This window comes from Spermophilus citellus (assembly GCF_964194105.1).
Source record: "Spermophilus citellus genome assembly, chromosome: 13".
NCBI classification, from domain to species: domain Eukaryota; kingdom Metazoa; phylum Chordata; class Mammalia; order Rodentia; family Sciuridae; genus Spermophilus; species Spermophilus citellus.
This window is the reverse complement of record NC_138193.1, coordinates 109,410,586-109,437,810: the sequence shown is the minus strand read 5'-3', so window position 1 is coordinate 109,437,810 and position 27,225 is coordinate 109,410,586. Positions and strand designations below refer to the sequence as shown.

Here is a 27,225-nt window from a genome sequence, read left to right as displayed (position 1 = left end):
GGCCTCACTAATTTGCCAAGTCTGACCTTGGACTTGTGATCCTCCTGCCTCAGCCTCCTGAGTTACTGGGATCGGGGAGCACCACTACTTCATTACAGGAAATGCTGTTCGAAGCCTGCTTCTCTGTCTTACTCTGCTCATGTCTGTTCCCTTAAGTGTGCTGGATCTTGGCAGTGTCACACATGTTGGCTGCTGGCTTCTCTGTTCCCTATGACCCTCTGGGTGACCTCCAGGGACCCCTTCCCTGCCTGTCCTGGAGGGTGCCTCTGGATCCCTCTAGTCTCCGCTGGCGGTTCCCAACTTGCCTTGTTTCTTGGTCTCCAGGGTCTGCCGTTTGCTGCTGGAGGTGCTTCCTGGACAGCTGGCTCATCCTCTCTCCCTCATGCCTCCTCTGGCATCCCTGGTTCAGCCAAGGGCCTCACCATCCCTTCCATCCCCACACCCCGAGTCTGGCTGCCAGCCTGGACACCTCCCATCCTTACGCCCTACAACCTTCAGCCCTGCACCTGGTGATACACCGGCCTCCTCTGTCCCCACTCTCCTGTCCTCTCCCTGCTGCCGTCAGCCTCTGTGGGTCTCGGCTTCAGTTCCTCTTCTACATAAGTGTCCATGTATGTTTTTGCCCCATACAGACCCAACTCTGGTTCCTTGTTCTTCCTCCCGACACCCACACATGTACACACCTCCGCATGACACTCGTGCCCTCCTCAGAGACCCGCTGCCACAGATCATCGCATTGAGTTACAGGGTGCACCAGCTAACCTGGTCCTAGCTGTGTCTAGGAGAGAGCCCAGACCAACCCTCCTGGTGCTGGAGACGTGTTCTCAGGCCCCATGCAGTGTGGCCTGTCCAGGCCACATGGGTTGCCCATCTGCTCAAGAGACAGGTAGAGACAGATATCCCTAAAAATCTTAAGTAAATTCAGTAAAACTTTCAACTGTTTCCCTTGAAAGTATGTGCAAAAATAATTCCTTTTGAAAACTATCAATGAACGTCATCCTTTACTCCCCATTTTTCTTGAATATAGTTATAATTCATGTGCACTGTAAAAAATTTCAAGTTCAGGGGTTGGGATTGTGGCTTGGTTGTAGAGCACTTGCCTGGCATGCATGAGGTCCTGGGTTTGATTTCAAGTACAGCAGGAAAAAAATTTGATAATGGAGTTTTTTTTTTTTTTTAATTCAAGCTCAAAAATATGTACTGTTCTCAGTGCCCATCGATTACCACGGTTAGTGCTTCGAGACTCGTTATTCTCCTGTTTATACTTAATGCTCTAAACTTATTTTATATTCCACTCAGATCAGTATGTGTAGAGCTATTTGATTCTTTTGTAAGGCTTTCTCATAGCCTGCCACATGGAGATACCATAATCTAAAGACATAGGGAGCCAACAAGATCCTTGGAGGAAAGACATGTAAGGGGAGGAAGTGAGCCACCGCCTTCAGGGCCCTCATCTGGCTTGTGGCTTTTGTCCCCCCTGCAGTGGGAAGTCTGGCTCCTCTCTCCATCTGTTATCCAGCCTAGGGTCGATGGAAATGTTTCTTGGTTGAACAAAATCCAGGTAAAGGGGACACAGCCCTCAGTTGAGGAGGTGCTGGCTTGCCCTCATGGATGAAGGACACCAGATGCTTCAGTGACCCAAGACGCAGATGGAACAGGTGCTGAGAGCAACAGGCTGGGCTGAGGTTACTGCAGCTGGCTGGGAACTGGGTTTTGGTGGGGAAAAGATATTATCGTGGTGGTAGGTTTGGGGAATGAGATCACCCGGAGAGCTGCATGGAGGAAAAGTGCCAAAGGGGAGCCCTGACATTTAAGGGGTGAGTGGAGAAGTCCATGGTGGGAGGAGGGAGCAGGATGAAAGGCTGAGGCTTAGCATGTCCTCTGGATTTGGCCTTTAGGAGGTCATTGAGAGAAGCTGAAGGACAGTGGTTGAAGTGACGTAGGACAGTACTCTCAGATTTGGCTCTGAGGAGTACGAGAGCTCTGGAGTTGAGAAGCTTTCATGTTTGATAGGTATGAAGTCACTGTGTAAAGGGAAGGGGATGGTAATAGGGGAAAGGATAAGTCCTGTAGCAACAGGACAGCTCCCACCAGTGACCTCTGCCATCATGAAGTGGTGGCTCCTCTCCCAGGCAGGCCAGGGCAGCAGCCTGGGCAGCATCTTGTCTGAGGAGGAGAGCTGGACAGCTACTGCTGGAGGCCACGTTCTGGGAGACTGGGAAGGCGTAGGACAGGGATGCTGCCACCAAGAGGCAGAAAGCAGACTAGATGGGTCTTGAAAGGGGATGGGGGACCTGAAGCCACCTCCAGGCTGAAGTGGCCTTGACTGGTGGGTGACCAGGCTGAAGGATGACACAGCAGGGTGGCAAATGGAAGGGTTGTATCTTAGTGGCAGAGCAAGAGCCTAGCAGTTGCCTCAGGAGCCTGGCGTGGGTTAGGGATTCTGCCACCTGAGGCTGCACAGGAGAGGGAGAGCCACCAGGTGGAGTCAAGGTTTGCAGTGCTTGATGCCAGCCGTGGGAGCTGGTTAGGAAGGAGCTGAGTAGCACATCCAAGGTAGAGGGCTCTCCAGAGGGTACAACAGCCTCTCTGCTGACCACAGATGGAACAAAAGGAATGGGGGGCAATTAACTGGGCCTATCCTCTCACCTGGGATCTACCCAAATGCCAATCACCCTGCCATCCGCTATGGCACCTGCCTCTAGGAAGTAAAGGCAGCAGGAAGAGGTTGGGCTTGTGCTGTCAGCCAAGCAGGAGCACCTGTGGCTGCTTCACTGGCTGGTTCACATGGCCTTTCTGCAGCTCTAACAGGAGAGCTCTGTATCCCAGGAACCCTCTGCATGAAGTGAGGCCAGGGAAAGCTTGGAGGGAGGGTCTGAGTGAGTGCATTAGGGCCAACAGGTGCTGCCCTGTGACTCATTTCCACAGCAGGCCTGTCTGAAAGCCAAACCCTGAGTGAGGGGATCCTGTCGGTGGCCAGGGAGCGTCTGCTCGCCTCTAGTCCTAAGCATGTTCTACAGCTTTTTCTGTGCAGAGGTCTAGTGATCAGTCTCACCTCTGACCCTGGTCATTTCGCCCAGCTGAGGTTTCTTTTTTTCTTCAAGCTACACTGGTTGAATAAAGCTGCTCATTCTTGGAACTCCTTTATTTCTGTCAAGCTCGTCTTCCTGGGTCTGTGCTCAGTAGCTGAATGCCTGTCTGTCTGGGCAGGTACGGGCTGCCAGTGAACTTCCAGGCAGTGCTCCTGCAGCCTCACAAGAAGTCAGCCACCAAACGCTTGAGGGAGGTGCTGAACTCTGTCTTCCGGCACCTGGATGAAGTGGCGGCAGCAAGTATCCTGGATGTAGGTATCTAACCCAAGGCTGCGGCCAGGATATCCACAGGATGGATACTTGAAACATAAGGCACTTGCCAACCTGTTGGGAAAACCTACCCTCACAAACATGGAGGCACACCAAGGAGGGCTGTGTGTGTGTGTGAGAAGCACTGTGCAGGCCCAAACATGTGGTCAGTGCCTGGAAAGTTTCCTCAAAAATACAAAGGAAAAGCTGTTTCTGTACTAAGAACACTACCGTGTCCTCTCTCCTAGGCGTCTGTGGAGATCCCTGGGCTGCAACTCAGTAACCAAGACTACTTCCCCTACGTCTACTTCCACATTGACCTCGGCCTTCTTGACTAGGAAGGCCAGCGGGCACAGCTGGCTTCACAGGCAGGCTGTCGGTGCAGACACTGCTTTCTCTAAGGCAAAGGATGAAGTCCTACAGAACTGTGATTTTCAGAGAAAGTGCTCACAAAAGTTAGTTACAGTGTATTTATTTTTTTAAGTTACAATAAAATGCTCAGTCCTTTGAAGTCTCTTATGTTCTAACATAATTCAAAACTTGATTTTTTTCTGAGTTGTTTATGTAAATCTGAATGACCTATAATGTGGTAACCTGCTGCTTTCATGTTTGAAAGTTCTAAAGGAGATCAGTAGGAACATAAAATACCTTGAGCTAACTGTATAACCAGGTATCCTAATAAATGGTCACTGGTGACAGCCCAAAGACAAATTTGGGAGAGGAGAAGCAGATCTCATCTGACAAGCAAATTCCCTTGTGCACTCTGCATTGTGGGCATCCCAAAGCAGCATTTGAGTCAAAGAGGTCTTGTTTTCCGTTTTAAAAAAGGTTCATGGGGAGAAGGAGCCAGGGTCATCAGTTCATGACATTAATTTACTGCTGAACATCAGATTCTGTATGATGTGGACACTAATTCCATACATGTATTGGCATTGTCCAAAATATCATTTTATTCTTTAATGGAAAAAGCCATTGATATTCAAATGAGGAATCACATTTAAAAAACCTATATATAAAGAAACAGCCTCCAAGAACATTCAAGCAGCCATCAGGGGAGGGAAATGTTTCTACAGCCCAGTTTTCTTCAAAATATTATGTGGGAATACAATCCAATTCACTGGCTACAACAATTCATAGAATTTTTCAAAGTTTTCTTGAGATGCAAAAGCTTACTGTCGCAGTGCTTTCAAATGACCAATCAAGTGTTACTTCCTGGTTAAAAAGGCCACTGGTAGATTAGTCGGATTGTAAAGAACGTTCCTTCACTGCTGGAAAAATCTGTTCACTCTCAAGAAAAGAAAATGATCTGAAGCCTGGGCTGTGGCTCTCACAATTCGTCTTTCTCCAAGTCATCAAGCTCCACATCGCTGAGGTCAATGTCATCCTCCACAGGAAGCTGGGAGACAGAAAGCCATGGTCAGAGCTGCAGGTGGAGACCCCCCCGACAGGTCCTCCCACTCTTGTAACAAGGAACAAACTAAGTTCTAGAGGTCCCCAGATGGCAGGCTCGTGTCCCCTTAGCCAGCTCTTCCTTTTCCTCTGTGCCCATTATCATACAGATGTAAACGCTGAGAACTGGGAAGCCAGGGGAGGGTACTAGGGACAGAATTGTATAGAAATGTGAATTTGAAGAATTGTTTTTTCATTTCTCAGAGACAAAATATATGAATTCCAGGTCATGTGTTCACCTTAGGGGTAACAATAAGGAAAGCGTCCTTACCACTGGACTTTAAGGTGGACATTTGTCAAGCTTACCCAGATTTACAAAGATCCAAATTGCCTACTATGTGGTAAGCTGCTGCTTGTGTCTCAATGGGAATTTAAGGCAATCAGTGAAACATAAAAAAACTTGCGCTAATTGAATAATCAGACAGCCTAATAAATGGTCACTGGTGACAGCCCAAAAGGCTGTGCAGCACTCTTTCATGTGATAGGCAAGAACATCGTTAGGGAAAGAGCCTCTGGAGAGGTGCAGGACTCAGAACACTAGGAGCTCCCAGCCCAGGGTCTGGCAGATGGACGACTTGATTTCCAGCCACAGAAACACACAAGCCTCAGGAAAGAAAATGGGACTTTTTCAACTGTGCAGCTTGGCCTTGACCAGCACTTACCTCACCGTCCCTGCCATCCCAGGGCTCTCTTACAGTGATAGCAGGAAAGGCACCACCTCCCACTGGTGCTGTGGAGCCACGCCCAAAAGACAGCTCCCTTGGGGAAAAAGACCAGAATACACGCATTTATGATGGACTACTGAACAATCAACTGTAAAAAAGGATGAGCAGAGGAATGACATGCCCCCTGTGTGTGCGAGGCATTTCTTGCTACGGTATGTTCCTGAAAGGCAGCTGGTGAACAGTATTATTTTCCAGTCAAGGACCACAGAGCCAGAAAGGATGCTCCTGAGGCCTTTGCATCTGCTAAAGCCAGGCATCAGACAGTTCTTAAAAACCTAGAAGCTGTGCAGCCTTAATAAAAGTACATACAACATACCCAGGTTGAGTTAGAACACTGGCTACCAGTGAATGTTGTTTTCTAAGACTGTGAACTGTATACAGCATGTCAACTCACTAGTGAGGTGAGTGGTTTTAGCAAATCCAGGGCTAGGGCTGGCAGAGAGCTGGTGTACATATCTGTTTAGCAGTGAGGCGTGAGCATTTGCACTTGAAAAATACCACAGGCTTCTTGTAATCTGGCCATTGGAAAACCAGAGCTCAAAATACTGTCAGTCGGGCTGGGGATATGGCTCAAGTAGTAGCACGCCCGCCTGGCATGCGTGCAGCCCAGGTTCGATCCTCAGCACCACATATAAACAAAGATGTTGTGTCTGCTGAAAACTAAAAAATAAATACTAAAAATTCTCTCTCTCTCTCTCTTAAAAAAAAGTTATTAAAAAAAAAAACTACTGTCAGTGCAGATACATAGAGAACATCCAACAACCCACAGAAACTCAAGGCAACAGCAGTGAAATTAACTGGATGAAGTAACAGCAATAAGATTTAGCTGTATTCAAATTCTGAAAATCCCGACTTTACAACTGAATAAACAGAACTCTGACAAATCACAAACTTAAGCAGTCCCTAACCTTTGTATGAAAACACCCCATTAACTGGCAAGAATGTATAGTTTCATTTGGAAATGAAATAAACCATAAAATTAAGATGATTGACAGTTCAAATCATTTAGTTGTTTAAGGTACGATAATAGTACTATGACTGTCTTTGAAAGCTGTCATTTAGCAGTACATGATAAAATATTTTACAGCTGACAGGAGGGGACTTGCTTTAAAATATTGTTGGTAGAAGCAGATGATAATATAAGGCTTTAGTTGCTAGCTGTTGAAGTTGAAAACAAGTAGAAAAAAAGACCTTTAGTTTAGTTTCTCTGCTTTTGCAATGATTGAATTTTTCTATAATAACTCAAAAAAAAATTAAGGAAAAAAAAAAGAGGAAAAACGTAATACCTTGAGTTCCATTTGTTACAATGCTTAGGGCAAATGCAAACTAAAAAGATGCCCTAAAATGTCCACTTTGATGTCATGTTTATTGCTTCTCACATACACCTACCTTCCGCTTTATTTTTAATAATTTCTAAACGAGCAGATTTACAACAAACCCTCTAATGTAACTCCTTCTTCCCATTATTCAAATCATGATGGATGTAATACTCTAAGATTTTAAAAATAACAGCTACATGTAGATGTGTACTCTGTCCCTGGCACTTTTTCTGGTAACTATATAGTTACAAAGTCTATATAGGAGTCCTACAAGAAGTAGTACTAGTATCCCATTAAAATAAATAAGGAGGTGGGGTGTGTGCATGTGTATAAAACTTATGTCATTTTTTCCATATAGTGGCTGAGAAATGAACAAAGAAGGAAGCAAGAATTGGTAAACAAAATCTCTTTGGGCAAGGCTTCATATTTGCCTAAACACGATCAAGGCAGTTTTAGCATAAGTTGCATAGCAGAGGACAGTCAGTTCTATAAATGGCTGTGACTTGAGAATGCATGTTGTCTGCACAAAGAGGGAGTGACTTAAGTAAGCACACCCATTTTCAAGTAACTCATTCCAAAACGAATGAAAACCAGAAATGGAAACCACATCACCTGAGGTCAGCAGTACAAAGCACACTAGGGTGGGAATGGGTGAGACAGGGCTGCCTGTAGCTTTATGAGAACTGGAATGAGCCCAAGGCCAGGTGCACAGAAGGGCAACAAGGAGGCCTGAGAGTGACTATGCACATATGTAGAGTATTTCCAAGAAAAGAGAATAAAGCATAGGAAACCAATTTAAAAGCTCTACTTTAGGAACACAGAATTGTAAGTTTGAATAAAAAATAATTCCATTTATTGCTGGTTTATACATACCTAGTTTAAAATGAAAAACCACAATAGAACCAAATAGATCAAACAATAAACAACTAAGGAAATAAGAAATTACCTGAGAAACTCATTAATGCCTTGCTCACTGAAAGACCCTTTTAGAAGTGCAAATTTCATCTTGCGTGCATTGATGGCTGCCATGGCAGGGTATCCAAACCCTCCGATACCCAGTGCGTTCTCAAGTTCACTCTGGGCTCCAGCTTCTGTCCACAGCCATCTAGAAAAGCACATGGGCTTTTAGGGCAAAGATGTCTTTTAAATCAGTTAGAAGTCTAGCTAGTAGATCTTAATAAAGTCCCCGGAGTGGATGGCTGTATTTTAAGACTATTTTTGTCCCGATCCCCATAATGTCCACAAAACTGTATGAATTTCCCATTTTTACCTGAATCCCACCAATATCATTTGTGTTATAGTGCATACTCCTGCATTTGGTGTGTATGACATGTATGCTAAACAAATGGAGGAGGGGCAAAGTCATTGTGAGAGGGACAGCAGAGGGCACTAGGTACCTAGGGGAAATAATAGCTATTAAGGATGAGGAGCAAGAAGAGAAACGGGAAGACAAAGACATACTTTGTTGTAAATCTGCTTAGATCTACCCCCCACTCAGAAGTGGGTAAGGAAGTTGGGCATGATGGTACATGCCTGTAATCCTAACAACTTGGGAGGCTGAAGCAGGATTGCAAGTTCAAGGCCAGCATGGACAACTTAGTAAGACCCTGTTTTATAAAATAAAAAGGCCTAGGGACGTAGCTCAGTGGTAAAGCACCTCTGGGTTCAAACCCCAGTATCAAAAACCAAACCAAGCCAAACCAAAACCAAACAAACCCCACAAAAGGTGGATAAGGAAACTCCCTCCTTCTCTCATTCCTTCCCCGGCAAGGGCTCCCACTGAGTACATCCCTACTCCTGTATTCTTCTTTATTTAGTCTTTGAAGGCAGTACTACAATTCAGCTACACTGCTAATTTTTGCTTGTTAATAACCTAGAACTCCAGTCACCATTGGAATTAAAACATGATAACTATGATAAAAATAGAATATATGCTGTGAGTCAAGAGCTCCTTGACTTCCCCCCTCCTAAATGCCAATTATTTTTCTATCTTAAATAAAACACACAGTAGGAAAGAGAGGAGCACATCCTAGAAAACACAGAGGGCACCACTTTCAGGAAGTCCCACACTCCCTATCTACCAACACACATTGGGAAGCTGCATAACTCACCCCCACATTTTCTTCTTGTATTTGTCTGCCAACTTGAGAAGAATTTCCAAGTAAGAATTTCTCCCTGAAGCTCCTGATTTTAATGAACAAAATAATGTTAAAGGTAAAAAAATAAGACTGAGCCATTTACAAAGTGTTCTCCCTGGCACAGGACAGTCAATGGGAAGCAGCTTCTCTCGGCTCACCTGTGTCGAGGATGTGGGGCAGCACAGCCACAACGCAGAGCTGGTGCTCCTCACACGTACTCTTGGCAATGTCCTCATTGATTATCTGTAGGACCCAGAAGACAAGGGACAGTTAGAAGGCTGCACAACACAACACCAGGTAAGCATGAAAACAAAGGCTTAGCATTGGCACTTCCATTAGAGACGAGGAGACTCCTCCCAAATAATGCTTCCTTGTATAGAAACACCAATAACCCAATATACAAGATTTCTGGAGCACCTACTGCATACAGTCTCTGAAATCACAATGAATACGCACTCATTTAAACAGATTATACCCACATGAACTATATTTTCATAAGCTTGAGGCTCTGTGCCTCAGTTTCCCTATATGTAAAAGAGATACAAACAGTATCTACTTCTCAGCATTCATGTGAAACTTAAAGGAGAAAAATCTACCTAAAAGCACTACGTAGTGCCCCTTCTGTGATTAGGTACTTCATAAATGTTGGCTATTGTTTTATGCGTAAAAATAACTGAATTAACTCTATTTTTAAGAAACTAATGTATGTTTTTGCTCACAGTGCAATTATTTTAATGATGAAAGTTACAAAAAGAAGCAAAATTTACCAGATTTTTTTTCCTTTTGGAAGTTCAAAACTACTTTAGAATATTTTTAAAAGGAAGTAAAAAAGCTTAAATTGAACAGACCTAAGACAAACACAAAAAAGCCCATGTCATTTCTGCTTTAATATTCCTTATTATCAGACTGGAAAATCTTTCCTTACTACCAATGGATCAAGTAGTTTACCTCAAGCAGCTCAGGAGGTGGGGCGTTATCAGAAAACAAATCAAGGGCCCGGGACACTATGTCAGACCTTGTCCGCCCTCCATCATAATCCACGGGAGACTCGTCTTTCTGAAATATCTTGATTGTAGGAAATCCTCTAATCTATTTTTAAAATCAAATTAAATTTAATTAAAAAACAAACAAATAAACCCAAGCAATCTTAATGGTTTCTAAGATATCATTTACCGTAACAATAATATTCTCCAGTCTGCATCAATGTCAGATAGAAGGCTCAAGAGTGCTGTCAATTATGGTGTTTTAATAATCTGACTGCAAGGTTCGGCCAAACCTTATTCAAGCTTTGATATTTGATTAAGACAGTCTACATGCTCTAAAACAGACAGACTAACTTCCAGGGGAGGCCTGAAGTAATAAATCAACGAGCCTTATGCACTTACGCCGTATCGGCTGGCTAGCACCTGATTCACAGTGGCGTCCACAGCCGCCAGCTTCACTTTTCCTTTGGTTTGCTCCTTTACTTCTGTGGCTGCAGCAGCCCACTCAGGCTCTAGGCTGTAGAAAAATTTGCATCTTAGAAGTGCTTTTAACTCATAGCACAGGTACTTTGACTGATCAGTGCCTTTCTGTCCAATCCCTGTAACATCTTGTGGAGCTTCACAAAAGAAATGATGCTAGCCTTCACAACTGCTTCCCAGCCCTTCACTGCCCGCCCTGGACACTGATGTCAATGCTAAACACTCATCTAGAGTCCAAGTTTTCCTGGAGAGCTCAGAGATTATCTGCTCTCTAGTTCGCCTCCTTCAAAGTGAGCAGGGGGAGAATGCACTGAAAGCATGGTGCCGGACAGACAGCTCCAGGGAAGTACTTACTTCTTGCAGTGTCCACACCAAGGGGCATAAAACTCAACCATCCACACATCTTCACTGTCAAGGACATTCTTATCAAAGCTGTCGTCTGTCAGCTCGATCACATCCTTCTTACTCGAACTATCACTTCTGCCCTGTAATTTATGACATTGTCTAATTATAACCTGGCCCAAAAGAACATTATTCCTATTCTAAATATATAAATATACATGATGACAGCTTTACATTGTAACAGTTTTAGAGTTGTTATTCAAATTGGGGGTATTCCTTATTATTAGTTTTGCTTGGTAAAGTCTTCATTTTCAAATAATTATGAATACATTCAGTGTAACGTGTAATCTGTACTCAAACGCTTTCACCTGCTGTATTTTTATAAAGACAAACCTCAAGATGGTACACATAACCACAAGAACACTGTTCTTGCTCAGACTTAAGCACAGTTGCCGCTTTGGCCTAGGACAATCTACATGACTAAAATTCACTACATTTCATATGTAAAGTCACTATCATTTAAGAAAGCTAAAAAGAACATTTTCCTTTCTTTTTTCTTGGTGGTCCTAGGAAAGGAACCCATGACTTCATACAGATGAGGCAGGTACTATACCACTAAGCCACACTGCCAGACCTCTTGTTTCTTTCTTTTTTCCCTTCCAAGAATTTTGTTTGGCACTTAACTTAAGCAGCAGCCAGCAACACTGTTATTTTCTGTTGCCAGGCTACTGTGCTCCTTAAACGTCTAAGTCTGAAATAAAAGGCAAGATCTTAGAATCTTTGAGTAGTTCTCAATCTGTATAAAGAAGCTAGTTTTATTGGTCTTCTAAATGGAAAGCTTCATATTTCATACAAGGGCATCTAAAACAATAATCTCTAAAACAAGAATGTCTTAGTTCTTCCTCTTCTTTCCAATTCTTTCATGTAGACTTTTCCATGGATTTCAGGTGGAATGCCACAGATTACTGGTCAAGAACTCACACAGATTTCATTGTGTTTGCCCACAGGCAATCTGGAGAGGAGCTGGTATCCCTTTCCCCTCTGAATGGTGACAGCCAGGAGATCCCAGAGTCGGCTCCCTTGGCTTGGAGCTTATTCTTCCTCTGCAGTCCAAATTCTCCCATTTCATCCCCGGGCCTATGATACCATCATGGGACCTCATTCTTAGTGACAGAATTTATGGCAAGACTGGTGATTTTAAGGAGTCCAAATGAGCAGTCTGGGGGATGGCTCCCTCCAAGATCAGCTGACCCAATCACCTATTATATATTTTTTGGGGAATACCAGGGATTGAACTCAGGGGCACTCGACCACTGAGCTAGACCCCTAGCCCTATTTTGTATTTTATTTAGAGACAGGGTCTCACTGAATTGCTTACTTTTACTGAGGCTGGCTTTCAATTCACCTGCCTAAGCATAGCCTTCTGAGCCACTGGGATTACAGGAGATTGCCACTGTGCCTAGCTCCCTATTATTTTTTAATGGACAGTTCACACTACAAGAAGTCCACACTGAGGCTACAGAATCATGACACATATTAAAAACTGACATTATGCAGTCTTACTTGTTTTCCAGAACTATATCCACCACTCTTTCCCCCGAGGCGATCCTTCACAAGCTGGCGCAGAGCACTGAGGGCAGCATCCACAATGGCTTCACCAGTTCTGCCACCTGCAGGACAGCAAAGGAGAGTCAGGCAATCCTCAGCCCAGCCTCCTGGAAGTGTCTCTCAATCACTGTCTCAAGACCTCCACCTGATGGCAAAAGGCTCAAACTACACAAGTATTCATGCTAAACCTTTCTCCCAGAACACTCTCAGCACCGACTACACTTCAGACCTAGAAAGCCAATTTTTCATCCTTCGCTTTAGGCTATTAATGTATACAAGAAGTCCGTTTGATCACTTGTAACTGCTATCTACAAATGTCTACTGAAAACTAATGTGTACACAGATAAATAAGAAATATAATCTAGTTAGGAAAGCAGGAAAATTGCCAAATAGAGAAAAAACTATTCTAGAAAAGTGTGGAAAAGGTAAGACATAAGGTGTCTTTGAAACCAAGTAACTAGAGTCCTCTTTTTTCCCCATCTGCTTAAAAGCCAGCTGTTGTGTTGCACTTACTATAAGAACTAAAGACCACTGTTAAAACTCAATGAGACAAAATAACAATAGCTCTTAGAAGTTTGCCCAGAACTATGTGCTCAGGAGTGAAGGGCTATTAACTGGCCCAGAAGGGTAGAGATTACAAACGCCTTGAGACCATCTTCAGAGCTCAAAGGCCTGAAGCTCTAATATAATCTCTTCATAAAGTTTCTTTTTTTCCTTTTCTTTAGCATTCTAATCAAACTGCCCAGGAAGAGATAAAAACATGTGAGAACACCTCAGAACTCACATCAGAAAGAAAATAAAGTACAGTAGCCCCTTATCCACATCTTTACTTTCAATGGCTTCAGTTAACTGTGGTCAAATAGTAGGAAAATAGTTGTCTTGCCTCTTTCAAGTGGGGAGACCTCATTTACATAAGTTTTACTACTGTATATTGTAACTGCTTTATTCTATTATTGGTTATTATTGTTAAATGCTCACTGTGCCTAGTTTATAAATCAAGGCACGAATGTGCTGCAGGCATCCACTGGGTGTCTTGGAATGTACCCCTTGCAAATAGAGGGAGGAAAAGGGACGACCTACAGTGACACTCCAGAGGCTTAGGTAGTATAGTGCTCGCTGGGTTGCAGCTACCTAGTCGGTCCCTTCATACCTTCATAAAGAAGGGCTAGACTCACCACAACCACAGCCTTCCACCCCTCACCAACTTCAGACAGCTTCACCACCTGAACCAGGGTCCCTTCCCCAATCCTTCATCTGGAATATGCCAAATCCCAGAACTGGACTAAAGAAAGGGAGGTGTTCTCCACAATAGGTGAGCAGCTGCAGATTCTCCAAGGGGCCAGACATAAGTATCTTCACTGCAACCCCTCGGTCCTGCTGTAAAAGCAGCTATGGATAATATATAAAGAACAGCAGTGTGTAATGAAAAATATTATTTACAAAAATAGCAGCAAGTAGAACGCTCTAAACACTTTATTTTATTCAAAATAGCCAAACTTAACAAATTATTATTCCAAAACATATGCTTACTCAGAAATATGAAACTGATCATTTTATTGAGATTTGGAGCTGAAGAGTCTAAAAGAAATCCTGTGTCTAAGACCTTATCTCCAAGGATTCTAACCTTCAGATTGGAGATACACCAACTACACTGATATCCACCAGCTATTTGTCTCCTATGCTTTGTATGTACTACTTCAGTCAAACTTCTCACAGCTTAAAATAGGGTTTTCATTTTACAGATAAGGAGCAAGCTCAAAGGGAGTAAGTCCTATTTAGCTTCAGGCCCAAGTGTGGCAAGGCCAGCAGTCATGCAAGGCAGGGCTAAGCCTTCTGAGCTAGTACTCTCAGATTCTGCATGCCTGGCCTCCCTGTTCTGCTAGGTGGACAGCAGGGATCACAATGACTCTTGTGTTTTATTGTGATGCTGGCTCTCCTACTCAGCTCCACAGGCACATTCTGCTCACACAAAGTAAAACTATAGTGGCAGACAAGCTTAGCCACTTTATGTCCCATGTGAGAAAATCTTTGAAAAGATTTTTAAATCAAATCAGCCACAATTTAAGCTTTAAATACATTATGTCCAATACTTTCATTAAAACCACGAACCTGGGCCCAACCTAATAATTCTGATGATCTTAAATATAATAATCTGTGATCTTCTTTCTTTCTTTCAATGGTGCTGGAGATGTATCACAGGGCCGTATACATGCTGTGACCACTCTACCACATCAGGTGTCCTCCAAAGCTCATGTGTGAGACAATGCAAGAAGGTTTAGGGAGAAATGATTGGGTTATGAGAACCTGAACCCAATTTTGGTGAATTAATCTCCTGGTGGGATTAACTGAGTGGTGCCTGAAAGCAGATAGGGTGTGGCTGGAGTCAGTATGTCACTGGGGAGGTGCCTTTGGGGTATATACTTTGTATCAGATGAGTGGAGCTTCTCTGCTTCTTGATATCATGTAAGCAGCTTCCCTCCACCACCCTCTTCCCCCATAATGTTCTGCCTCATCTCAAGCCCTGAGGAATGGAGCCTATCATCTATGGGTTGAGATCTCTGAAACCATGAGCCCCTAAATAAACTCTTCCTCCTCTAAAATTTGTTCTTTTTAGATCTTTTTGTCATAATAGAAACAAACAAACAAACAAAAAAACAACAACCAACTGAATAAAACACATAATTTAAAAACTTACCTGCATGCATTTTAAATGTTCAGAACCCCCTCAGAGTGGGTAGGAATCTCTCTACACCATTTATAGATAAGAAAACTTGGGAACAAAGAGGTTGAGAAACTTGTGGTAGCAGGGCTGACAAGTTATAGAATCCCAGGTTCTCACTTACAGGGGAATGGAGTAGTGAGAAAAGGAATTTACCCTGATAATCTTCTGGTCTGTTTTTGTTGGATCCAAAAATCTTGATGGTAGGAAATCCTTGAACGCCATACTGTCCTCCTAGGGACTGATGTTTATCTGCATCAACTGCACCAACTTTTACAACATCCTGTGGAAACAGAAAAGAACTAATCTGTTTTTCTTTCAACTAGAGCATCATCTGACTCACACACACAGGTAAAGGGCTGGGTGAGGCTGACAAATACAGTCACTGAGTGTTGTAGCACTGAACACCAGAAGAGAGACCTAAATGGCAGGAAGGACGAATCCAAGCCCAGCTCAGGGAGGTAACTCTGCAGCCCCCAGGATTAGTCTGCCCAGCATTAATGATATGCATTACCTGGGAAGCAGAATGAACAGATATAAAAACTAAAATGTGTATTTCTACACCCCCCACACGTGATTCTGGCAGCAGAACCAGTGTTTTAAACTCTTATGTGAAAATCAGCTTCCTATTGTGCATTAAACTTATCTGTACACCTAGACACACACGGGTGAGCGTGGGCATCTCAGAAATTTTTTTGGTACTAGCAATTGAACCCAGGGGTTCCTAACCACTGAGCTACATCCCAAGTCCTTTTTTATTTTAAGACAGGGTCTTGCTAAGTTGCTTAGGTCCTTGCTAAGTTAGGGAGATGGGCTTTGAACTTGTGATCCTCCTCTCAGCCTTCTGAGTTGCTGCTGGGATTACAGACATGTGCCACCGCCTGGCTCGAAACTTACTTTTAATGCAGTTGCTGCTTTCTTCCATTCTGGTGTCAATCTTTGGCAATGACCACACCTTTAGGGTGAAAACACAAATAGGGTGACAGTTAAAGTCTTTGATCTATAATTCATAAAATATCTATCAATGGTCTTATTGAGTAAGATGCACTAAGGGTGGGAGCTTGAGAGGAGGACTAGCACTAATAAAACAGAATCAGGGCTGGGGATGTGGCTCAAGAGGTAGCGCGCTCGCCTGGCATGCGTGCGGCCGGGGTTCAATCCTCAGCACCACATACCAACAAAGATGTTGTGTCCGCTGAGAACTAAAAAAAATATTAAAAATTCTCTCTCTCTCTTCCCTTCCCTCCCTCCCCTCTCTCACTCTCTCTTAAAAAAAAAAAAAAAAAAAATGGGGCTGGGGATGTGGCTCAAGCGGTAGTACGCTCGCCTGGCGTGCGTGCGACCTGGGTTCAATCCTCAGCACCACATACCAACAAAGATGTTGTGTCCACTGAGAACTAAAAAATAAATATTAAAAATTCTCTCTCTCTCTCCCTCCCTCCCCTCTCTCTAAAAAAAAAAAAAAAAAAACAGAATCAATGATGGTCACAAGTAATGAAATGTCTTATAATTCACTAAAGAACATTTCATTACTTATGATACTTACAAAAATCATTTTTCATATCATCCTAATAAAAGAGATCCAATAAATCAGGAATTTAAATAAAGCCACTCATCTTACACCTCTTAAAGCTTGACACTCCCTGATGCAATCCTCCTCATTTATTTATTTTTGTGGTACTCAGGGTGGAACCCAGAGGCACGATCTATCACTAAGCAGCATTCCCAGTCTTTTTTACTTTTCATTTTGCAACAAGACCTCACTAAGTTGCTGAGGCTGGCCTTGAACTTGTGATCATTCTGTCTCAGGTCCCAAATAGTTGGAATTATAGGCAGATATCATTATATCCAGTTAGATATCACATTCTTAATCACTACACAGTATCACTTTACAGGGGCCTAATCTCAGCCCTAATATTTGAAATATATTTAAAATGCTGCTTTTACACATTTATATATGATGTTTTGTTGCTCAGATGAGATATTCAGAATACAGAAGTCAAATTTTCACAGGGCTTAGACTTCAGATTATATAAGAAAAGAGGACTCAAACCAGAGACTATCAGAGCATATACCTCTTCAATTTAAATGTCAGGCAATATGCAGACAAATCAATGCACTATATAAATAAATATCTATTTTTTACTAACCTGTAAGTGAAACTGAGTATTTCCTTCAATTGTGAATGTAAATATCATTCCAAAGCCAATGAGTACTATGACTCTGTCACTAATAAAAACCACAGCTCAGATTTACTGTCCTAGTAAAGAAGTACAGGTTGAGCGTCTCTAATCCCCAACCCCAAATCCTGCCTTCTCAATTAGGCTGTCTGGTATAGTTTTATAATAATGTTCTCTTGTATTGCAGTTATCAGAAACAAAATAAACTACCCATGACACAAATGATTAAAAAGTTGAACTTGCAAAATCCCAAAACCTAAAACTTTTGAGCACTGACACAAACTCCAAAATTTTGGATTTATGGATTAGGGAAGCTCAACTAGTAAAATCTAAACAAATATTCTAAAATCTGAAAAACTCCAAGATTTCAAATACTTCTGGTTTCAAGCATTTTGGATAAGGGATTCTCTATCTGTACTACATTACCATGTCAAGATTTATTTCAATATTCTGAGAACCATGTTTCAACATTTTAGTTTTCCTTTGCAATCCCACAGGATACACATGTAAAGCCTTTATTTTATGAAGGAATCCTTTGGAATCCTTCACCAGTCTGCCAAAGAAGTCCAAGCACCAAACTGCTCTAATTAGACATTTTTCGTATTTAGAATACGCAGTAAAACTTCATCAGTGTAATATCAATAATAATCCACCAGATCCAGATTCTGCCTTCTCAAGTGCAACTTTATTATTTTTTGTGGTGCTAGGCAAGCACTCTACCACTGGGCTACACATGCAACCCCAAATCCTACCTTCTCAATTAGGCTGTCTGGTATAGTTTTATAATAATGTTCTCTTGTATTGCAGTTATCAGAAACAAAATAAACTACCCATGACACAAATGATTAAAAAGTTGAACTTGCAAAAATTACATAGAAGTTTTAAACAACATAGCAGTTTATACAATTACTATTTATACAAGATAACCATATTGAAATTAGCATTTAGATTTAACAAACAAAAAACAAAGAAGCCTTTAAAATATAGCAAAGGCAGGCCAGGCATGATGGCACAAGACTGTAATCCCAGCAGCTTGGAGGCTAAGGCAGGAGGACTGTGAGTTCAAAGCCAGCTTCAACAACTTAGCAAGGCCCCAAGCAACTCAGTGAGACCCTGTCTCTAAATAAAATACAAAAAAAAAAAAAAAAAAAAAAGAGCTGGGGATGTAGCTCAGTGGTTAAGTGCTCCTGAGTTTAATCCCTGGTACCTAAATAAATAAAATAAGGCATTAAGACAAATATAATTCACAATATGGCAGCAAAATTTTATCTCAATTTGCTACACTGAACCATCAGTAAAGTACTTCATGAGAATCAGTGTTGAGCTTCCCAAACTCAGTTTCATGGTCTACCAAAGGAAAAAATTAAAGTAATACAGAAAAAAACTTTTCATCAAGTTATGAGAACTTGATAGTAATAATTTCCTTTGCTATGCCTTCCTCAAGCTTCAAGGCACTGTTCACATTTGTGAAGGTCCCTCTGGGCGTCAGCTCACTGTACAGTTCATCTTCACAGACATGCAGTGGCAGGGCTTGCGTCTCCCCCTCGTGTGGCCTGCTGCTTTACAGCAGCAATTGTCTCATGCACATTTTGCAGTTTTCATTGATCTGACTCTATTCTTTTTTTTTTTTTTTTTGGCATTAAACACATAAACAATACCATTGGTGCAATATTGTATTCTGACCACATACAATTATGTACCATTTGTTCAACAATAATTATATCATCACAGGGCTTTTCCAGTAATGAATATAAGGCAAGAAAGAATTTTTTTTTTTAAAGAGAGAGAGAGAGAAGAGAGAGAGAATTTTAATATTTATTTTTTAGTTTTTGGCAGACACAACATCTTTGTTTGTTTGTGGTGCTGAGGATCGAACCCGGGCTGCACACACGCCAGGCGAGCGCGCTACCGCTTGAGCCACATCCCCAGCTCAAGAAAGAATTTTTAGGGCTGGGGATGTGGCTCGGGTGGTGGTGCGCTGAGCTGGCGTGCGTGCGGCCCGGGTTCGATCCTCAGCACCACATACAAACAAAGATGTTGTGTCTGCCGAAAATTAAAAGATGGGTATTGAAATTCTCATTCTCTCTCTCTCTAAAAAAAAAAAAAAAAAAGCATTTTTAAATTAAACCAGATTTTCTAATTACATATTCAGAAAACAATCTTCTTCAAGAGACAAAAAGGAATCCATCACTTATTTTTCCCTTTGCTCAAGATTCTTTCTTCATAAAATTAGTTTCCCTTCCACCCTTATCTTACTAGCTTCCTTATAAGGACAGATTTTCTTTAAATTAAGAATTTTTCCTTTCTTATTTCTTATAACGATTATCTACTCAACCTCCCCACCCATTTTTTAACTGACTCACTCTCTAGGGCCTTTAACAGACTCATCATTGCAGTCTCCCTTTTCCCTCTCTTCTTCTTTTAAGCAAGCAATAATTTATATAAACTACACGTCAGAATAAAACCAGGCACTTGTACAGAATTTTTCCCAACGTGTAAAGCACCGTGAATAACACCATTTTGTTGCACTTACCATGGAGCATAGAATTCTACAAGCCACAAACTGTTACTCTGAATAACTTCTCTGTTGAAATTAGATGGAGTTAATTCAATGACATCGTCGCTGGAGGAATACAGACCATTCACTGCTAGAAAGAAGGTACAGCTCACCAGACCTAGAATAAAGACAAAAGCACACCAATGGGGCATGGTTCACAGCCACCAGAGACCTCTCCAACCCACCCAGGCCCTTCTCACAGAATATGGCCTGGGCTCAACACTGCCCTCTGCCCTCCCTACTGTCACTGCAGTCTCTGGACTTCACTCCCATGGGTTGCGCTGAGAAAGAAGTGAAAGGAGAGTCTCCATTCACATTTCTTGAACTTCAATGGAAAAAACTTTAAGCACCATTTTTAGTGCACTCCACAAATTAACTTTCATTCCTTTACAACCATCCTATGACTATTGTTACCACTCTATGGGCATGGACCTACATTAGGAAATCACTTCTAGCTGCATGACCTTGCATAATCCACACAGCATTTATCCCTCATGTTATTCACCTGCAGTATTAGCACCCTACTTTTTAAATTTTTTGAAGTAAAAAAGAATCATCTCTCCCACTGATGACTGTGGAGTGCTTAGCCAGTGAGCCACATCTCTGGTCCTATTTATTTTTTGAGACAAGGGCTCACTAAGTTGCTAAGGCTGGCTTTGAACTTGTGACCCTCTTGCCTTAGCCTCCCAAGCCAGTGGGATTATACGCATGCGTCACTGCACCTACTGCAAATATTTTTGTCTCTACTTTTTCAGAAAAATGTTTAGCACATTTTTAGGCACTCTTGAATGAGCTTAGCATTTTCATGTGAAAGATGTAAAAGGGAGAATATTGGTTTCTTATTATTAATAGCATAGTTTAGCAACAGTGTGGATCAAGTATATTTTTGTTGGCTACTCTGGGAGCTGAAATGCAATTTTTAACAATTATACAGGAAAACATTCTGAACTGACTTACTAATATATTAAGAACTTTAGTTTTTGAACTGGCAATACTAAAGTTTCACCACCATTTAAAATATATATATATATATATATATATATTTTTTTTTTTTTAATTTTCTAATTATCTCCAGGACAATTTTAAATACAGAATATCCTTGGCTTGTTCTTGATCATAACAGAAATGTTTCACATTTATATGATGCTGACTTTGGGGCTGAAATAGATACACTTGTGAGGTTAAAAAAATATTTATTCCATTCTGGCAGGAGTAAGATGAAATCTTAGTTTTGATTTGGATTTCTCTAATTGCTAGAGATGTTGAACACTTTTTCATATATTTGTTGATTGTTCTTCTTCTTCTGTGAAGTGTCTGTTCAGTTCCTTAGCCCATTTATTGATTTTTTTTTTTTTTGGTGTTAAGTTCTTTATATATCCTAGAGATTAATGCTTTATCAGAGGTGAAAGTGGTGAAAATTTTCCCCAATCTGTAGGATGTCTCCTCAGTTTATTGTTTCCTTTGCTGAGAAAAAGCTTTTTAATTTGAATCTGTCCCATTTATTAACTCTTGATTTTACTTCTTGCATTTAGGAGTCTTGTTAGGCTGATGTGGTGCACATTTGGGCCTATTTTTTCTTTTTTTAGGTGCAGGGTCTCTGTTCTAGTGCCTGAATCTTTGATCCACTTTGAGTTGATTTTTGTGCAGGGTGAGAGATAGAGGATTAATTTCATTTTGCTACATATGGATTTCCAGATTGGCCAGCACCATTTGTTGAAGAGGCTATCTTTTCCCCAGTGAATGTTTTTGGCACCTTTGTCTAGTATGATAACCATATTTATGTGGGTTTGTCTCTGTGTCTTCTATTCTGTACCAATACAACAATAAATGTTGGTGAGGATATGGTGAAAAAAGCACACTCATACATTGCTGGTAGGACTGCAAATTGGTGCAATCACTATGAAAAGCAGTATGGAGATTCCTCAGAAATTGGGAATGGAATCACCATTAGACTTAGCTATCCCACTTCTTGACTTATACCCATAGGACTTAAAATCAGCATACTATAGTGACACAGTCATATCAATGTTTATAGCAGCTCAATTCACAACAGCTAGACTATGAAACCAACCTAGGTGTCCCTCAATATGAATGGATAAAGAAATACTCAATGGAATATTACTAGGCTTTAAAGAAGAGTAAAATTATGGCATTTGCCAGTAAATGGTTGGAGTTAGAGAATATCATGCTAACCAAAATAGGCCAATTCCACAAAACCAAAGGCCAAATGTTTTCTCTAATATGTGGATGCTAATTCACAATAAGGCATGGGGGGTGGGGGATGGGACTACAGAAGAGTAGCATTAGATTAGGTAGAGGGAAATGATGGGAGGGAAGGGGAGGGGATGTGGGGATAGGAAAGATAGTAGAATGAAACAGACATTATTACTATATGTCTATATGTGACTGCATGACCAATATGAATCTGCAACATGTGCACTCAGAAAAATGTACGATATATCAAAGTGCATAAGTGCATTCTACTGTCATGTATAACTAATTAAAACAAATAGAAAAATTTAACAAAAACGTCTATTCCCATCTTTTCAGCATGTGTGAAGATCATCATTTCTTTCTTTTACCCTGTTGACTCAGCATATTAAGTGATACTGGCCTGTAGTTTGAAGTAGTGTGGTTATGGCATCTCAGTCATGTTTTCATATGCTTACTTCATAACAGAAATTGGAAGATTTCAAATAGAACTCTTTAGAATCCCAATGGTTAATGTCTTCTGGAAGGAGTATATACTAGTGTTGATTTTCATGTGGCTAAATCCTCCATACAGTACTTTCAACTTCCACATCACTTCACATATATTAAAACACTTGATTTTTTCACAGCATTACTACTAGGAAAGCAGGAATTATGCTCATTTTGCAAATAAACAGAGAGGAAGAGAATGCCCACCTGGGGTCATGCAACATAGTAAGTGGCAAAACAGCTCTCGGACTCCAATTTCCAAGTTTTCCCATTAAACCATGCTGTCTTTTTATGCTCAAGATAAAATAGTTTAGTAGGCCTGGGCATGAATAACAATTATATTGTTCAAGAATATTGTATTTGAATGATACAGTTAATGCTGTAAGAACTTACGAAATAAACTGCAGACTTTACTCATCAAAAGCCATAGCCCCTAAACCAAGAGAAATACAAAGTGGGCAACAGTAATGAATCCTACCGGGAGATAACACAGGAAGACCGAAAGGGCCAACTGGGTTTAATGACAACCAAGTCAGGGGCACCTGCAGGTGTGAGGGAGTAGTGAAAATCAGCAGCCAGTCTGCAGAGGACTGGAAAGAGTAGGAGGGAATGAGATGGAAAGAAAAATATAGATGATCTTGAAACATTTCATTACAATGAGCAGGGGAGAGCCAGCAAGTATGGGGTAAAAGGAGGGTTTCTTTTTAAAGATGGAAGTGATTTGAGCATGAAAGGAAAAAAATGTGAAGTAGGGAGGCTTAAGAGGGAACACCTGAACGTCCAGGTGGAGACAGGGAACCCTGTCAGTGATGGAGGAGACTTCCACAGGATGACGTTCTCACCTATTTTAAGAGGTGGGCAAGGTTGAGGGTGTTTGGAGATCAAATCAACCAGTGAGATTCCCTCAAAGACTGTGCTATCCAAAATGGTACCATTAGCCACACATGGCTACCCCAAACGGAGATGTGTTCTAAGCGCAAAAATAGCACACTACATTTCAAAGACTTGGCGGGGGAAAAATACTGGGTAAATAAAAGTATGTGTTGCTTAATGATTGGATGCTTTCTGAGAAACACATCATTTATTTATTTATTGTTCTGGTGCTGGGGACCGAACCCAGGGACTTGTACATCCTAGGCAAGTGCTCTACTACTGAGCTACATCCCTAGCCCTTTTCTAAATTTTATTTTGAAACAATTACATAGGAAATAAGTTGCTATATTGCCCAGACTGGCCTCAAACTTACGACCCCCACTGCCTGGGTCTCCAGAGTAGCTGGAATGTGCCACCATACTAAAATGTGTCATCATTGTGCAAATATCACAGAACAAATTTATACAAGCTACAATAGCTAGGACTTCATTAGGTGGTGTAACCCCATGGGATCACCACCCTTGATGTGCTCCACCACTAACTGAAGCATCTTCATGTGGCACATGCCTGCATGAAAACTAATTTACCTGTTTCGTTTCCTCTTTCAAAAAAAAAAGTGGCTACAAGAAAACTTAAAAATGGATTACATACAAAGTTTACGTTATATTTCTATGACAGTGCTACTTAGCAATCTTTGTGCCAGGTACAGTGGTGAACACATGTAATCCCAGTGATTGGAGGCTGAGGCAGGAGAATCCCAAGTTCCAGAACAGCCTCAGTAACTTAGGGAGATCCTGTCTCAAAATAAAAAATAAAAAGGGGTGGGATGTAGCTCAGTGATGAACCACCACTGAGTTCAATACCTAGTTCCAAATAATTTCCTTTGTTTACAAAAAAGTTTTAGTAGAATTTGATGTATTTACAAAGCAAGTAAATCAAGCAGAGAGAGTTCTAACTCTAAATAAGGGTAAAATGAAGACTGGCCCTGGCTAATTCCCCATGGAATTCTACTCTATAATTATGGACTACACATGCAACTACAGTGGTATAACCATGCTGCCTATCTACTACTGTAAGTTTTCACTATTAGTAGCTCAACGATAAAAACTGTTAAACTCCCCACCCCTCAAAATATTACTGTTTCCTTAAGAGGAATTTTTGCAAGGGAGGTCAGTAAGTATGGCTAACATTTTGAGAGCTGACCAAGTACCATCCAGGAACTAGGTTCTTTACTTTTTTTATGAGACAAAAATAACAATAACATTTATGTTGCTGTACACCAGCAATGCTGTCAACATTTTACCTATATTAATTCAGTGAAGAACTCTATGTGGTGTGTACCATACTTTCCATTTTGTAGATTGGTAAACGGAGACATAGAAAGTATAACTTGCTGAAGTCAAATAATTAGAATGAGATAGAACAGAGGTAAGCAACCCAAATTTCTCTGGACCAAAGGACCTGAGAATGTAGTGGTGTTTCCCCCTGGAGCATCACTAGGTAGACCCCAGCAGGAGAATTACCTTCTTCCACTTCTCATACAGCCATAAACAACCTACTCTCCTCTGCAGGCTGGAGTCACCAAAGGCATGTGGGATTTTTTTCAACACAAAGACAATTAAACTACTGACACTCAGCGTAATATGGTCTTGGATTATTCTTTTCCTTGGTAATGGTGATGGAGTTTTGTTTGCCTTTAAATTTTAAGAGTTTCCCCTCTATACATGGCTATCCAATGGTAAAAGGTCGAGGCCTAAGCTACTTAAAAGGACACGTACTACTTAACCTGATGGGGTTACAAAGAAGTCAAACATATTACGGTGAACATGTAAAAACTCACAGCATAAAAGTAGCCAATAACTGCTCCCCTCTAGTCCTCCATCAAAACAAAAATACTGAGCTCATTTAAGATGACAAAGTAGTTCAGTGATGCTGTTTCTAAAATTCACATGGCCAATCAACTCAGTGATAATGAACAGCATCGGAAATCGAAAAGTGTGAGTGTGGAGAATCTGGGCGGATGGCTCTGCAGCCCGAGGCCTCGCACTCCTCCCCAGCACTCAGGGCGGTACAAATTCACACCAGGACCAGCTTTGCCCCCCGTCTGCGGGCAAGAGTATACGGTCCCAAAGCAGCCCACTATCAGAATCCAAAGGGCCCTCCAAAGGCTGACTGCGTTTACTAAAATAATGAATTAACAGAATCAGAATTCCTAGTCTGGATTCGCTCGTGGAACCTAAAATCTTTTCCCTCATCTACTCTCTCGACAGTTAATACGGCAAGTTTTTAAATCTTACTCTTTAGATTGTTCTAACTCATTAACACCCGTGAGGTACTATTGCCAACCCTAAAAGGTGGACACGGTGGGAAAAGGCCCGGCACAGAGCAGTCCAGTGACTCGCTGCGGTCACCTAGGGAGGGCTGGATCCCGAGCTGGGCAGGCACCGTCAGGGCGCCTGGGCGGCGACCGGGACCCTCGACTTTGCGCCCGGTCGAGGCTAAAACGGACCTTTACATAATTCCGGAGCCTGGGCTCCGCCGCACGGCTCAGAGGTCCAACCCCCTGAAAGCGCTCCTGCGTCGTCAGCTCCGCTCCCCGCGCACGGCAGCCGCGCGGACCTCCGCTTCAGAACCGGGAGCCGCGCGGGAGGTGGCACCACCGCACACACGGGGCTCCGCACGCGCGGGCCGGAGCGGAGGCCGCAGCGGGACCCGGCCTCGCCGTGAGGCCCGGCCCGACGCCCCGGCGCTGCTTCGCGGCCCCTTCGCGGCCCCCGGCCCCGAGGCCCCGCGCCCGCCCTCCCGGCCCCGCGCCCGCCACCCCGGAGCCAGGCCGCGTGCGCGAGGCGGGGCGGGTCTCCGCACGCCAGGCGCGCTCCCGGCCGCAGCCCGCCGAGGGGACGCGCGGCCCTGCAGGTCGAGTCCCCGGCCCGCGCCTACCGAGCCCCAGGCGAGCCATGCCGAGCACCGGTCAGTCCGTCCACGCCGCCACCGCCTCAGCTCTGCCGCCGCGCCCCCGAGATCGCGTCCCGCCCTCGGCAGCTCTGGCGCGGCAGGCCGGCCGGCGGGGGCGGGCCGGAAGAGCTCGCCGCGCGTGGCCGCGGCTCATTGGCCCCGGCGGGCTTCGCTCACTCGCTTGACCAATGGGGAACGGCCGGGTAGAGGGCACCGGTTCGGTTTTTTTTTCCAAGGGGGCGGTGACGGACGACAGGGGGCGGGGCCGACGGGGTGGTGACAAGCGGCGGGGGCGGAGCGGAGCGGGGCGGGGCGGGGCCTAAGAGGGCGGGGCGGGGCGGGGCCAGCCGGACTCCGAGGCCGCCCCAGTCCTGCCTGAGCTGTGGGTGCCTTTCCCGGAGAGTCCGGCGCTGGGGGTTTCTTCTCTCAGTTCTTCGTTCCTTTCTTCCTTTCCTCTCACGTGACTCTCCCGGTCCTCACGCCTCCTGGTCCTCATCCTGTTTATCACGGGAGAGTAGAACTCGGGGCCTTCGGTGTGTCCCCACCCTTATTAAATAAAGGACAGTAATTCCTCTTGTGCCCACGTATATCAATTAAAGCCACTTGCTAAGCACGTCCGTGTGCCAGGTGATTCAACACGTCTTTATTTTGTTGAATTACTTTGAGTTCCGATGTCCTCTGCCCACGACTACAAAGCCTTTCCCATGCAGGACCCCAGTCACCCTGGAACCTGGAACCTGCGCTGGAACCGCAGGATTCTTCCCGCGCAGGCTCCCTTCTTGGTCCTGGGGTGGGGGTCGGGACCAGCGATGCGCTCACGTGGACAGTTGTTTTGTGAAATGTGCAAAAGTAAAGT

General features: G+C 43.0%; 2 protein-coding genes across 15 annotated transcripts in view; one reads left to right on the top strand and one right to left on the bottom strand.

Moving 5' to 3' along the window:
* The window catches only part of ATP6V1C2 (ATPase H+ transporting V1 subunit C2), a 54,448-nt gene extending 45,335 nt beyond the window's left edge, over positions 1 to 9,113 (top strand). For 3 of the 14 annotated variants that reach the window (XM_081264369.1, XM_081264368.1, XM_081264367.1), the window contains 2 exons: positions 3,211 to 3,343; positions 3,590 to 4,049. In XM_081264369.1, coding sequence (XP_081120495.1) covers positions 3,211 to 3,343; positions 3,590 to 3,679 — 223 coding nt within the window. In that variant the 3' untranslated portion in view covers positions 3,680 to 4,049. Of the gene's footprint in view, positions 1 to 324; positions 887 to 1,483; positions 1,659 to 1,898; positions 3,345 to 3,589; positions 4,050 to 9,096 lie in introns of those variants that run through there. The other 11 variants (XR_014018511.1, XR_014018512.1, XR_014018515.1 and 8 more) reach the window with 11 other exon arrangements.
* PDIA6 (protein disulfide isomerase family A member 6) lies at positions 4,268 to 26,511 on the bottom strand. Its single transcript, XM_081264374.1, has 13 exons — positions 26,355 to 26,511; positions 19,818 to 19,959; positions 16,002 to 16,059; positions 15,261 to 15,387; positions 12,341 to 12,447; positions 10,790 to 10,920; positions 10,358 to 10,472; positions 9,921 to 10,061; positions 9,131 to 9,215; positions 8,946 to 9,018; positions 7,781 to 7,939; positions 5,453 to 5,549; positions 4,268 to 4,737 (listed from the first exon to the last, which is right to left on the bottom strand). The coding sequence occupies exons 1-13, from the start codon at positions 26,371 to 26,373 to the stop codon at positions 4,669 to 4,671; spliced, it is 1,323 nt and encodes a 440-aa protein (XP_081120500.1). The 5' UTR covers positions 26,374 to 26,511; the 3' UTR covers positions 4,268 to 4,668.
* Positions 26,512 to 27,225: the final 714 nt, after the last annotated feature.